Source organism: Microchirus variegatus (genome assembly GCF_963457635.1).
Source record: "Microchirus variegatus genome assembly, chromosome: 2".
NCBI classification, from domain to species: Eukaryota; Metazoa; Chordata; class Actinopteri; order Pleuronectiformes; family Soleidae; genus Microchirus; species Microchirus variegatus.
Window position 1 is genome coordinate 1,060,279 of NC_139803.1, and position 15,228 is coordinate 1,075,506.

At 43.6% G+C, this 15,228-nt stretch overlaps 2 protein-coding genes across 2 annotated transcripts in view; one reads left to right on the plus strand and one right to left on the minus strand.

The window, feature by feature from the left end:
- Positions 1-1,651: 1,651 nt before the first annotated feature.
- On the plus strand, positions 1,652-10,557 carry LOC310944571 (single-strand DNA endonuclease ASTE1-like; the record flags this gene model as incomplete). Its single annotated transcript, XM_083910371.1, has 7 exons — positions 1,652-1,778; positions 4,405-4,717; positions 4,830-5,706; positions 6,879-7,178; positions 8,326-8,536; positions 8,661-8,793; positions 10,200-10,557. 7 exons carry the CDS (start codon positions 1,652-1,654, stop codon positions 10,555-10,557), a joined length of 2,319 nt encoding a protein of 772 aa, XP_083766497.1.
- A 2,529-nt stretch (positions 10,558-13,086) lies between these two features.
- The window catches only part of atp2c1 (ATPase secretory pathway Ca2+ transporting 1), a gene marked incomplete at its 5' end in the record, with an annotated part of 27,639 nt that continues 25,497 nt past the window's right edge, over positions 13,087-15,228 (minus strand). Inside the window, 2 exon segments of the mRNA XM_083909702.1 lie at positions 13,087-13,435; positions 14,259-14,400. Of these exon segments, the coding sequence (XP_083765828.1) occupies positions 13,314-13,435; positions 14,259-14,400 (264 nt within the window). The 3' untranslated portion in view covers positions 13,087-13,313.

Consider the following 15,228-nt stretch of genomic DNA (forward strand, 5'->3'; position numbering starts at 1 on the left):
TGGTGTAGGAGAGTGAGTGACTTTGGTGTGAGAGAGTGAGTGACTTTGGTGTGAGAGAGTGAGTGACTTTGGTGTGAGAGAGTGAGTGACTTTGGTGTGAGAGAGTGAGTGACTTTGGTGTGAGAGAGTGAGTGACCTTGGTGTGGGAGAGTGAGTGACTTTGGTGTGAGAGAGTGAGTGACTTTGGTGTGGGAGAGTGAGTGACTTTGGTGTGAGAGAGTGAGTGACTTTGGTGTGAGAGAGAGAGTGACTTTGGTGTGGGAGAGTGAGTGACTTTGGTGTGAGAGAGTGAGTGACTTTGGTGTGAGAGAGTGAGTGACTTTGGTGTAGGAGAGTGAGTGACTTTGGTGTGGGAGAGTGAGTGACTTTGGTGTGAGAGAGTGAGTGACTTTGGTGTGAGAGAGTGAGTGACTTTGGTGTAGGAGAGTGAGTGACTTTGGTGTGAGAGAGTGAGTGACTCTGGTGTAGGAGAGTGAGTGACTTTGTTGTGGTAGTGACTTTGGTGTGGGAGAGTGAGTGACTTTGGTGTGGGAGAGTGAGTGACTTTGGTGTGGGAGAGTGAGTGACTTTGGTGTGGGAGAGTGAGTGACTTTGGTGTGAGAGAGTGAGTGACTTTGGTGTAGGAGAGTGAGTGACTTTGGTGTGAGAGAGTGAGTGACTTTGGTGTAGGAGAGTGAGTGACTTTGTTGTGGTAGTGACTTTGGTGTGGGAGAGTGAGTGACTTTGGTGTGGGAGAGTGAGTGACTTTGGTGTGGGAGAGTGAGTGACTTTGGTGTAGGAGAGTGAGTGACTTTGGTGTGAGAGAGTGAGTGACTCTAGTGTAGGAGAGTGAGTGACTTTGGTGCGAGAGAGTGAGTGACTTTGGTGCGGGAGAGTGAGTGACTTTGGTGTAGGAGAGTGAGTGACTTTGGTGTGTGAGAGTGAGTGACTTTGGTGTGAGAGAGTGAGTGACTTTGGTGCGAGAGAGTGAGTGACTTTGGTGCGGGAGAGTGAGTGACTTTGGTGTAGGAGAGTGAGTGACTTTGGTGTGTGAGAGTGAGTGACTTTGGTGTGGGAGAGTGAGTGACTTTGGTGTGGGAGAGTGAGTGACTTTGATGTGTGAGAGTGAGTGACTTTGGTGTGTGAGAGTGAGTGACTTTGGTGTGGGAGAGTGAGTGACTTTGGTGTGGGAGAGTGAGTGACTTTGATGTGTGAGAGTGAGTGACTTTGGTGTGTGAGAGTGAGTGACTTTGGTGTGTGAGAGTGAGTGACTTTGGTGTGGGAGAGTGAGTGGTTTAATTCATACAAACCAAGCTAAACCAAATAAAGTTAGTTAATTAACATTGTGCTAAAACGACTGAATACTGATAATCAAATTATTTAAATCACTAATAACACAGATTTAAAAAAAAAAAAAAACCTCCTCGACTTAATATTGTGTCATAAAAGCTGTTGATTCACTTTCGTGACGATGATGATGATGATGATGATGATGATGATGATGTCAGGAAAGTGAAACTTAAGGAAACGAAAAGAGGCAGATCAGTGAACTCAAGTGTCAGATCAGTCCAGTTCAGTTCAGTCCAGATCAGTCCAGATCAGTCCAGATCAGTTAAGTTCAGATCAGTTAAGTCCAGATCAGTTAAGTCCAGATCAGTGACCCTGACCCAGGATGGGGGTCCATGGTCTAACCTCTCTGTTGGACAGCGACGACAGGATTTACAGACAAGTTCAGTTCAGAGGGAGAAGACTGGTGATCGACGGCTGTAACCTGCTGTACCACATCTACCTTAACTCAGGTAAAACTGCAGAAATACTGCAGCAGTACCACAATATTACCACCAGGGATTAAAATACACACCGTCCCGTCGTCCCGGGGACGGTGTGTATTGTCATCGGGAACAGGTTCACGGTCAGTGAGAAATACTGATGTGAAAAGTTAAATGTCTGCGCGTTCATGTTTGTGTTCAGTGAGACGCACAAACTGCTCCTTTCTCACTGACGCGCCGCTCGAGCCGCAGCGCGTCTGTCTGCTTTGCGCGCGCGCACTGCATGTAAACATTTCATTAATGTTGACACGTTTGTTTCAATCACTGCACCTTCATCCACGGACATGGTTGTGAAAATTGTCTCCACCTAATATAACTTGTAATGTAAACGCAGAACAGACGCAGAACTATACTACGATAAAACTCTGCTGACTGAATGAATGAGGACATAAAATACCGTGTGTGACTGAAAGAGGGCGGAGACAGAGAGAAACTCAAGGTTTGCGGCGAAAAACCTGCTCCCGACCAGGTTAGTTTCAAAGAGCATGTTACCATGGTAACTGACCGAGAGCTTAAGTTACCATGGTAACTGACCGAGAGCTTAAGTTACCATGGTAACTGACCGAGAGCTTAAGTTACCTCTCTCTGTGAAACAGGCTAGAGTTACTCCTCTTTCTCTGCTTTGACTTACCTCCCTTTGTCAAACGGAAAACTCAGTTTCCCTCATTTCAGGGTTAACAGACTCAGAGTTTTCACTAAACCTGCTTTGTCAAACGGACCCAAGGATTCATTCACTCACACACACACACACACACACGCATGCAACCCTGGGGGTCGACAAATCATTTTGGAAAACCGCTCGGTTTAAATTTGATTTAAAAAAATATATATTACATTTTTTTTTTTTTTTAAATATATTTTTCTATGATTTGGACCCCCAGAAAGCATCTCCCTCAGAAAGCATCCCCTATTGGACCCACAGAAGTCATCTCGCGACCCCAATTTTAAACAATTTCTTTTTTTTTTTTAAATTTTCTTCTATGATTTCTGGGGGTCGACAAATCATTTTGGGAAAAAATGAAAAAAATTTTTTTTAAATTTTTAAAATTTTTTTTAAACAATTTCTTTTTTAAAATTTTTTTTTTCTTCTATGATTTCTGGGGGTCGACAAATCATTTTAGGAAAAAATGAAAAAAATTTTTTTTAAATTTTTTAATTTTTTTTTAAACAATTTCTTTTTTTAAATTTTTTTTTCATCTATGATTTCTGGGGGTCGACAAATCATTTTGGGAAAAAATGAAAAAATTTTTTTTTAAATTTTTACATTTTTTTTTAAACAATTTCTTTTTTTAAATTTTTTTTTTCTGCTATGATTTCTGGGGGTCGACAAATCATTTTGGGAAAAAATAAAAAAAAAAATTTTAATTTTTTTTTAAATTGGAACGATAAACCCACGACGATGAACATGTGAAAGAGTGACCTTGTTGACGGAGGTCACAGCGTCTCGTGTTGTATGCCGTTACGTTGTCGTCTACGACGCAACAGATGTCTACAACGTGTCAGTCGTCAACAACTTATTAGTCGTCAATGACGTAACAGTCGTCATCTACGACATAACACTCTTCAACAGCGTAACAGTCGTTAACAGCGTAACAGTCGTCATCTACGACATAACAGTAGTCAACAGCGTAACAGTCGTTAACAGCGTAACAGTCGTCATCTACGACATAACAGTCGTCAACAATGTAAGAGTTGTTAACAGCGTAACAGTCGTTAACAGCGTAACAGTCGTCATCTACGACATAACACTCTTCAACAGCGTAACAGTCGCTAACAGCGTAACAGTCGTCATCTACGACATAACACTCTTCAACAGCGTAACAGTCGTTAACAGCGTAACAGTCGTCATCTATGACATAACAGTAGTCAACAGCGTTACAGTCGTTAACAGCGTAACAGTCGTCATCTACGACATAACAGTAGTCAACAACGTAACAGTCGTTGTTTGCAATGTAACAGTCGTCGTCTATGACCTAAGAGTCGTCTACAACATAATAGTCAACAACGTAACAGTCGTCGTTGGAGCGCGGAAAGGAAGTTGCTAAAAGTCGGACAAACTGGAACGATAAACCCACGACGATGAACATGTGAAAGAGTGACCTTGTTGACGGAGGTCACAGCGTCTCGTGTTGTATGCTGTTACGTTGTCGTCTACGACGCAACAGATGTCTACAACGTATCAGTCGTCAACAACGTATTAGTCGTCAATGACGTAACAGTCTTCATCTAAGACATAACAGTTATCAACAACGTAACAGTTGTCTACGATGTAAGAGTCTTCAGCGATGTAGCAGTCGTTTACAACGTAACAGTCATCATCTACGACATAACAGTCGTCAACAACGTAACAGTCGTTGTTTACAACGTAACAGTCGTCGTCTATGACCTAAGAGTCGTCTACAACATAACAGTCAACAACGTAACAGTCGTCGTCTACAACGTAATAGTTGTTGTTGGAGCGCGGAAAGGAAGTTGCTAAAAGTCGGACAAACTGGAACGATAAACCCACGACGATGAACATGTGAAAGCGTGACCTTGTTGACGGAGGTTACGTCTCCTGTTGTATGCTGTTACGTTGTCGTCTACGACGCAACAGATGTCTACAACGTAACAGTCGTCAACGACGTAACAGTCGTCAACGACGTAACGGTCATCGTCTTCAACGGAACAGTCATTTACGACGTAACAGTCGTCAGCGACGTAACAGTCATCGTCTACAACGTAACAGTCATCAACAATGTAACAGTCGTCTACGATGTAACAGACGTCAGCAACGTAGCAGTAGTTTACAATGTAACAGTCCTCGTCTACAACGTAACAGTCATCAACAACATAACAGTCGTCTACGATGTAACAGACGTCAGCAACGTAGCAGTTGTCTACGACGTAATAGTTGTCGTTGGACCGCGGTAAGGAGGTTGCTAAAAGCCGTACAAACTGGAAGATAAACCCACAACAATGAACATGTGAAAGCGTGACCTTGTTGACGGAGGTCACGACGTCTTACGTTGATTTCTAAAGATCACCGCTGACCTTTGACCTTGTCCGGTTGCGTCTCTGTTGCTCAGGTCTGGATCAGAACCGCGGCGGCGACTACGCCGCCTTGGAGGAGCGGATCGAGAAGTTTGTGTCCGTCCTCAGAGACTGCGACGTCACGGCGTACTGGGTGATGGACGGAGGCTCCGATCCCAGCGATAAGAAGCTGGAGACGGCGTTGCTGCGAGTGCAGGATCGGATCCAGAGAGTCCACCGGGCGGCGCTGGAGGACAGCGACATGCACATTATACCTACGCTAGCGGCGCTGGTGTTGACGCAGACGCTGCGGCGCCTGGACGTCCCGCTGGTGCAGTGCTACGCAGAGGCCGACCAAGAGATCGCCGCCCTGGCCTCCGAGTGGCGGTGCCCGGTACTTTCCAACGACAGCGACTTCTTCATATTCAGCCTCCCGGCGGGGATGCTGCCCATCGCTCACTTCAAGTGGGAGGAGCCACAGAAGAGCCGCACGGGCTCCTTCATCCCGTGTAAGAGCTGCAGCTCGTCCAGCGTCTGCGTCTTCTTTAACGTCAAACCCCGCCTCCTCCCCGTCTTCGCCGCTCTGGCTGGAAACGACTACGTGAAGCTGCAGACGATGGGCTTGAGCGTGAAATGGTCTCAGTTTGACCCGGCGTTTGGCGAGAAGCCGCCGCGCCGCCTGACCGGGCTGCTCACGTGGTTGAGGGGCTTCCAAAGGCCCGAGGAGGCCATGGAGGCGGCGCTGGGGCTGATGGGAGATCTGAGCAGCGAGAGGAAGGCTGAGGTTCTGCAGAGGTTGACTCTGGGTCTGGAGGAGTACCGGCTGCCTCCCAGCTCCCTGAAGGACTTCTTCAGCCGAGGAACAGCGCCACCTTTCGCTCAACCTGTAAGTTTCACGCTGCAGCTGAATATCCCGAGTCTGTTGTTGAACCATCGAAAATCAAAGCAGCCGCAGTTTGTACAATCGCGTAGAGCCACGACGTAACAGTCGTCATCGACAACGTAACAGTTATCTATGACGCAATAGTCGTCTGCGACAGTCTTCGCCTGCGACGTAACAGTCATCGTCTACAATGTAACAGTTGCCTACGACGTAACAATCGTCGTCTACAACGTAACAGTCGTCATCTACAATGTAACAGTCGCCGTTTATGACGTAACAGTCGCCGTCTACAATGTAACAGTTGCCTACGACGTAACAATCGTCGTCTACAACGTAACAGTCGTCATCTACAATGTAACAGTCGTCTGCGACGTAACAGTCGTCTACGACGTAACAGTCGTCTACAACGTAACAGTCGTCTACGACGTAAGTCATAGTCTACAACTTAACAATCGTCATCTACGACGTAACAGTCGATACGACGTAACAGTTGTTTACGACGTAACAGTCGCCGTCTACAATGTAACAGTTGCCTACGACGTAACAATCGTCGTCTACAACGTAACAGTCGTCTACGACGTAAGTCATAGTCTACAACTTAACAATCGTCATCTACGACGTAACAGTCGATACAACGTAACAGTTGTTTACGACGTAACAGTCGCCGTCTACAATGTAACAGTCGTCTGCGACGTAACAGTCGTCTACGACGTAACAGTCGTCTACAACGTAACAGTCGTCTACAACGTAAGTCATAGTCTACAACTTAACAATCGTCATCTACGACGTAACAGTCGATACGACGTAACAGTTGTTTACGACGTAACAGTCGCCTATAACGTAACAGTCGTAATCTGCAATGTAACAGTCATCTACAATGTAACCGTAGCCTACGACGTAACAGTCGTCTACAACGTAACAGTCATAGTCTACAACGTAACAGTTGCCTACAACGTAACAATCGTCATCTACGACGTAACAGTCTATACGATGCAACAGTCGTCTATGAAGTAACAGTCATCGTCTACAACGTAACCGTAGTCTACGACGTAAATAGTCGTCGTCTGCGACGTGACAGTTGTCGTCTACAGCCGAGCGCTTTCAGTTCCATTCGCAGAGTTGTTTTGCAACAGGAAGCCAGATCTGTCGACGCAGCGTCCGCTTCTCTCCTGCAGGTGGCGGCGCTGGTTCCCGACTGGATGCGTCTGCCTCTGACTCAGGCCGAGCTGACGTACGACGTCCTGGACGTTCTGCAGACGCAGAGGAAAATCCTCTGGATCCACGTGGACGACAGCAGCGCGGCGAGCGCTAACCTGACGTCCAGGTCGCTGCGTCAGGTGACGTACGCTCTGCTGCTGCAGCCGGGCACCAGGCGTCGGGTGGAGGAGCTCGACAGAGAGGGCCTCCTCCTCAAGACCACCATGGTCCAACCGGCCTGCAGGGGGCGCTGTCCGGCCCTCCATTCACTCAACAAGGTGGAGCTTTGTTTTCTAATGTTTTCTTCTGTCTCCGTTTGTTCTTTTCAGACTGAGGGAGTGTCACCGGGCGACACGAGTGGAGCGGAACGATTTTTGTGTCTTTACCGAAAAACAATGTTTTTCATCTAAACATGTAGTACATGTGCCAGGACTGTAGGTGGCGCTCTAACGCTGCCACAGAAATACACGGAAAATTAGAGAAGACGTGCGCATAAAGCTAGCATGCTTAGTAAAACAAAAAAAACAACACTCCAAACACATCAGCTAACGCCAGCTAAAATCGGCTAGCATTAGCTGTCGTGCATCGACAAAGCAACTCATGATATTATTGCGATAAACGTAAAAATGTAAGGGTTTAAATCGTAAACAGCGAGCGAGCGTAGTAAACTTTTAGGAAAAACTCGCACAAATTTGAAAAAAACCCGCAGGTTTTTCGTGGTTTTAGCGAGCGTTGGTGCGATGACAAATTTCGGACATCTGCGAAAATATATTTTTTCTTTAAAAAAAAATTCCTCGACAAAGTCATTTATGAAGCATTTTAACGTCTTTTTAAAAATGGATCGTTTCACTCGCGATTCCTTTAAACATTAAAGTTAAAAGTCCACAATAAACCACGTGACTTTCAAAATAAGAGTTTTTGGACGATATTTGATTTAGACAAACATCAGCTAACGCTGGCTAACATCGGCTAACGCTGGCTAAAATCGGCTAACGCTGGCCAACATCGGCTAACGCTGGCTAAAATCGGCTAACGCTGGCTAACATCGGCTTAGCTGGGTAAAATTGGCTAACATCAGCTAACGCTGGCTAAAATCGGCGAACGCTGGCTAAAATCGGCTAACGCTGGCTAAAATCGGCTAACGCTGGCTAACATCAGCTAACGCTGGCTAAAATCGGCTAGCATCGGCTGTTGTGCATCAAAATAGCAACTCCTAATATTATTGCGATAATCGTTAAAATGTAAGGGTGAAAATCGAGCGATTTCTGTTTACGCTAGCTAAAATAAGACTAGCATGCTTTAAAAAAAACAAAAACAACCCTCCAAACACAAGATGGTGACGGCGACTCTGTAACATTGTTACTTGTCGACGTTTAAGTTGCGTGCTACAGTTTTAAACACAGCTAACATCACCGCTGCCTCCAGGTGGCGCTCTCTCTGCGCCTGCAGGTCTTACTCGAGGCCCTGAACGTGACAGAGGCGTCTTTGAGTCGGCTGCCGCCTCAGCTCCGCCTCCCGGTCGCCGTCACCTGCTTCTGGCTGCAGGGGGCGGAGCCTCCTCCGGACGAGACGCTGCTGAGGGCGGTGCTTCTGTGGCTGAGCAACGGCGACGCGCTGAGAGGCGGAGCTTCAGCAGGTGATGGCGGGAAGCAGCTGTGGTCATGTGATCAGAGGTTTCGTCGACGCGCACTCAGTGTGTGCGTGTGTGTGTGTGTGTGTGTGTGTGTGTATGTGTGTGTGTGTGTGTGCGTGTGTTACAGCGCCAGAGCATCAACCACAGAAACTTGATGTAAACGTGGTTCACTCCCTGAACCAATGGCAGGCCTGCCTGAAGGACGCCATCAAACTGAACCAGCTGCTGCAGCGCCCCCTACCTGAGCCTCAGGTCTCCAGGTCAGACAACAGAAAGACCGTTCATCCTACAAAATAAAACTCAGTTTTCAAAATAAAACGCGACATCTTTGTTAATCCCAATGAAAAGACACATTTTCAAAATAAGTGTCACTCTCCGTTTGTCCACATCAAAACACAACCGGTTTTTCAAAATAAAACGGTCCATTTCCTCTTATCCGTGCTAAAACGACTCCAGTTTTCAAAATAATAGTCTCACTTTTGTCCATCCACATCAAAGTGCAACCTCAGTTTCCAAGATAAAAGTCTCACACTCCGTTTGTCCACTTTAAACCACAACCACGTGGCTTTCAAAATAAAAGTCTCAGATCGTCATAGTTAACAATGAGACGAGTCGTTTTTGTGACTGAAACGCGAGTTCTTCATGATATCGAGACGATATTTGATTTAGAAAAACATCAGCTAACGCCGGCTAACATCAGCTAAAGCTGGCTAACATCAGCTAATGCTGGCTCTAATCAGCTAACACTGGCTAACATCAGCTAACGCTTTCTAAAATCAGCTAACGCTTTCTAAAATCAGCTAACGCTATCAGCTAACACTGGCTAACATTAGCTAACGCCAGCTAACATCAGCTAACATTAGCTAACGCCGGCTTAAATCGGCTAGCATCGGCTGTTGTGCATCAAAAAAGCAACTCAAAATATTATTGCGATAATCGTAAAAAGTAAGGGTTTAATCGTAAACAGCAAGCGACATCTGTTTCGTAGAACGACCTTTGTCTAAATTCTTATCAGTAAACCTTTTCGGAAAAACTTGCATCCGAAAACCCAAATTTTCTAAAATCTTATGAAGACAAAAAAAACCACGTGGCTTTCAAACTAAAAGTCTTCGATTGTTATAGTAAATAAAAATGTAACAAGTTGTTTTTGTGACTGAAACGTGAGTTCTTCATGATATTGAGACAATACTTGATTTAGAAAAACATCAGCTAACGCCGGCTAACATCAGCTAACGCCAGCTAACATCACCTAACTCTGGCTTACATCAGCTAACACCGGCTTATATCAGATAACGGCAGCTAACATCAGCTAACGCCGGCTAATATCAGATAACGGCAGCTAACATCAGCTAACGCCGGCTAAAATCAGCTAGCATCTCATAATATTATTGCGAAAATCGTAAAAACGTAAGGGTTTAAATCGTAAAGAGCGAATCGAAAACATCCGTTTTGTAGAACGACCTTTGTCTAAATTCGCATCAGTAAACTTTTTCGGAAAAACTCGCACCCGAAAACCCGAATTTTCCTAAAATCTTATGGAGACAAAAACGCAGGTTTTAGCCAGCGTTGGTGCGATGACTCGCCATATTTCTGACATCTGCGAAAACAGTTTTTCTTTGGTTTTTTTAAAATATTGAGACAATACTTTCTTTCCGACGGCATCCAGGTTGTACGAGGGGACATTTGTCCACCAGCTGGTCCACAGGATGAGGACAGGGACAGGAAAAGTCAACGGTCATCATTTATACGAGTCTATGCTGTCCGTCGTCCACGGCTATCGGTCTCAGGAAGCGTCTACGTCGTCTGCGTCATCGCCAACACCGCCGCCATCGCCGCCATCGCCGTCACAGACCGAGGACGGAGACGCGGTCTCGTTGCAGGAGGACGCGTTTGTGGACGGACGACTGTCGATGAAAACTCGCTACAAAACCAAGAAGAGAAACGAGTGCAAGAACCCGGAGGTCGTCCGCAAACAGGACTACAGAGGGGGGGGGGCACGTCCTCTAGAGCGTCTGTGTGAATAAAAACAAGAGTGAACGTCTTTGAAAGATTTAGAAAAATGTTTTTTTAATATACATTTATATTAGACTCCGCCCACACACAGTAAATAAATAAATGACAGAGTGACAGCAGCAGATCGTCACAGAGGGAAACAGCAGTGAAAAAGCAGCGGGAAAATAAAGATCAACGCTTTCTTCTTCTTCTTCTTCTTCGCTCGAGTCGGAGGTCGGAAAACGGTTGCGACGTCACTTCCGAGTTCGCCGCGTTCCGGAGAGAAGTCGGAAAGAAAAAAAAAACGATCCGTACGACGATTTTGTGCTCACAAACGGCCGCGGCTACGCGTCTACGGAAGTGTGCGACCGATTTATCGCAAAGTAAACACGACAGAAGTGAATTTGACAGTAACTGAAATTAGTCGCGTTTGTACGACGGCAGCCATCTTGGAAATCCATGTCGGCGAATTTGCTTGACTCGGAAATTCCGATAACGTAAATGATTCGGTGCGACGCCATTAATTCTTCGCTAACCTCCAACAATCGATCAGAGAATAAATAAAACACAGAGATGCCAAAGTTTAGCATAATTAATATCCGCCGAATATTAATTCACGTATTTTACGTCGTCCCTTACGTTAAACGTTCAGTAAAAAGCCGACGTTTTAATGATTGACGCGGCACATTTAAAAATAATCTAGCAGATTAAATATATTTCCCAGAAAGCATTGCAGCACCTCGGCAGTGATCACAGGTGTAAAAAAAAAGAAAGTAACGATTTTCACCCAAAATAATTTAAAACTAGTTTTTTAGTGTCAGTAAAGGAGCTCCGCCTCCTCCTCCTCGACCAATCAAACGACTTCTCTAAGGCACGGGATGAGACGGCGGTAACTGCTGTGCTTGTGTTTGCAGCGTGCTACCACCAGGGCGGCGCCGCTCTGTTAACAATGCAACTTTTTCTGGGATTCGAGTCAGAAAATCCACAAAATGTATAAACGTTTATTTTCCTTCATCCGACATTAAAAAAAAAAAAAAAACCCCAGCAGCAGTGACGATTATTCAATGCATAGAAAAAAAGTACGTTAACGTATGGATCGGAAAAAAAAAGATCGGAAAAACAAACACGTAAACACGTGGAGGCGCGGCGGTACGTTTGTTTATTCGCCTTCAACCGTCTCGTACGCGTCGTTTCATCGCGTTTTTTAGGTCCCCTTTGAGCGTCAAGGTCAGGACACGCCCCCCCCCCCCCGGGGACACAAGCCCCGCCCATGTCCATAAAGGTCACGGGGACGCAAATTTTAAAGGTTTAATTAAAAAAAGAGCGCAAAGTAGTGACTGCGTACGAAGAAGCAAGAGTGTCACAGAAACAAACCCCTGCTAACATTAGCTAACAGCTACGAACGCTGGCTAACATCACCTAAAGACAGGCCAATATTAGCTAACGCTGGCTAAAATCGGCTAGCGTCGTCTGCTAACATTAGTCAACATAGCTGACATTAGCCAACATCTATGAACACTGGCTAACATCAGCTAAAACCAGGCAAACATCAGCTAACGTTACCTAACATCAGTTAGCGCCAGCAAAAATCGGCTAGCATCGGCTGTTGTGTATCTTCTTTAACTCACCCCACCGAAAAAGCAACTCATAATATTATCGCGATAATCGTCAAAATCTAAGAGTTTAAATCGTAAACAGCGAGCGACCCTAAATTCGTATCATCAAACTTTTCGGAAAAACTTGCACAAATTTATTCCCCGAATTTTATAAAATCTTTTGGAGGAAAAAAAAAACGACGCAGGTTTTTAGTGGTTTTCGCGAGCGTTGGTGCGATGAGCAAATTTCCGTGAAAATTGTTTCTCTCTTTAAAAAAAATGCTAAAGTTGTCAAATTCCTCGATATTTGTCGTTATTTATTTTAACGTCATTTTAAACGTTTTTAAAAAGATTGCTTCGCTCGTGATTCCTTAAAAATTAAAGCGCAACAACAACGCGATTTTTTCCATGACACTCTTTTAGCATCCGAACTTTATTTTACGACAAAGATTAATTCTACGGATACAAATCTACGGATTTCATCGTTAAATATAAGAAAGACAGTTTTTCCCTCACAAATAAATAAACGTTTGTTTTGAATCAGCGTTTCTTTACGGGATGTTTTCTTCTCAGTAGTTGGATAAAAAGTGCTTTGTAGAAAAATAATTTGTTTATTATTTATTCGAGACACTGAGGAAAAATAACGTCGTATAGAAAAAACGAAATTTAAAGCTTTAAATGCGCGGAATGTCTCTTTTTTTTTTTTTCTTTCATACATGAATCAAAACACGAGAATTTTAATGTTTAGAGGAAAATCAAATCAAAACTTCACCGTTTTGTTTCCTCGCTGGAACAGAACCCCGACCCCGTTAGCGTCGTACCGTCACAACCTCCACCGCGGCGCTAATGAGTCGTTTAAATAAAGAACAACAAACGTGTCGAACATGTGACTCGGACGTTTTTTTTCCTTCAGGTCATGTGATGAGTCATGTGACAGCCAGGGGGGGGGGGGCGAGAGCTGTTCTGTAGTAAACACACAGTCAGGGGCAGCCATTTTTCAGTCAAGTAGGCCGTCTTTCGACATAAGCTCCGCCCCCGCCCTCCTTCAGGATGAGCGCGCCCTCCGGTCCCAGACCAGAGAGACTCCGCCCACCTGAAAAAGAAAAACACCCCCCCCCTCCTCCACAGAGTCTTTGTGATCCTAAAACCCGTCACCTGCAGCTGCCCAGACGGCGGCGGCGGCGTGGGCGGGGTCATACTTCGTGGAAGATGTCCGTGGGCGGAGTTCTGGGGGCGGACCTCAAACGCTCCACCTTCTTGATGACTTCAGACACGACGCACACGGACGAGGTGAGGCTCACCAGGAACAGCAGGTCTGTAACACACACACACACACACACACACACACACACACACACACACACACTGATGTCACTCACGCTCCCACACCAAAGCCCATAGAGAAAACCAGTGATTTTACTTAAAATCACTGGTTTAAAGTCACAACATTATACTTAGTTTCAAAATCTACTGAACATTCTAAAATTCTAGTTAAAGTTTCAGAATTCTACTTAAAGTTTCAGAATTCAACTTAAAGTTTCAAAATCTACTTAAAATTCTACTTAAAATTCTAAAATTCTACTTTAAATTTCAAAATCTACTTAAAATTCTAAAATTCTACTCAAAGTTTCAAAATCTACTTAAAATTCTAAAATTCTACTTTAAATTTCAAATTCTACTTTAAATTTCAAAATCTACTTAAAATTCTAAAATTCTACTTTAAGTTTCAAAATCTACTTAAAATTCTACTTAAAATTCTAAAATTCTACTTTAAATTTCAAAATCTACTTAAAATTCTAAAATTCTACTTAAAATTCCAAAATTCTACTTAAAATTTCAAAATCTACTTAAAATTCTAAAATTCTACTTAAAATTCCAAAATTCTACTTAGAGTTTCAAAATCTACTTATCTTCACTGTTAGACAGACTTTAACAACAGGAAACTGAAGTTTATAAAACACTCACTCTCCCACACGAAAGCCCAGAGAGAAAACCAGTGATTTTAACATCACAGGGACACAGGAGCTGCTGGTCCTCTGCTGCCTCGTGTGGTCACTTTGTGTCACTGAAATAAGTCTAAATTAAATATTTTAAAAGCCGAATTCACTAAAATCAGTCATCATGTCTCTTGTCCTCACCGGAGACGCTGAGACTCTCCGTCTGGAAGACTCTCTGCAGAGGAGGGAAGTAGATGACGAGCAGCTGACCCATGATGGACGCGAGGACGGCGAAACAGAACGTCCTGTTACTGCACAGACCCATCTCATGGACCATACGGGTCTACACACACACACACACACAGACAGACAATAAATAACATTCACTGTGAAATAAAATCAGGTTTTTATGGTTCTTTTAAGAACCATAAAACCAAAATCTACTTAAAGTTTCAAAATCTATTCAAAGTTTCAAAATCTACTTAAAGTTTCAAAATCTACTTAAAGTTTCAAAATCTACTAAAGGTTCGAAAATCTACTTAAAGTTCCAAATACTGCTTAAAGTTCCAAAATCTACTTATCATTCCAAAATCTACTTAAAGTTCCAAAATCTACTTAAATGTCCAAAATCTCCTTTAAGTTCCAAAATCTACTTAAAGTTTCCAAAATCTACTTAAAGTTCCAAAATCTCCTTAAAGTTCCAAAATCTACTTAAAGTTTCCAAAATCTACTTAAAGTTCCAAAATCTCCTTAAAGTTCCAAAATCTTCTTAAAGTTTCAAAATCTCCTTAAACTTCCAAAATCTACTTAAAGTTCCAAAATCTACTTAAAATTCCAAAATCTACTTAAAATTCCAAAATCTCCTTTAAGTTCCAAAATCTACTTAAAGTTTCAAAAATCTACTTATCATTCAAAAATCTACTCAAAATTCCAAAATCTACTTAAAATTCCAAAATCTCCTTTAAGTTCCAAAATCTACTTAAAGTTTCAAAAATCTACTTAAAGTTTCCAAAATCTACTTAAAGTTCCAAAATCTCCTTAAAGTTCCAAAATCTACTTAAAGTTTCAAATTCTCTGTGTTTCTGGTTCTTTGAAGTTTCAAATGTTACAATAATACATTTTCTGAGAGAAGCATCTTCTCTCTCGTGTTACCTGGTTCTTCAAAGACCTG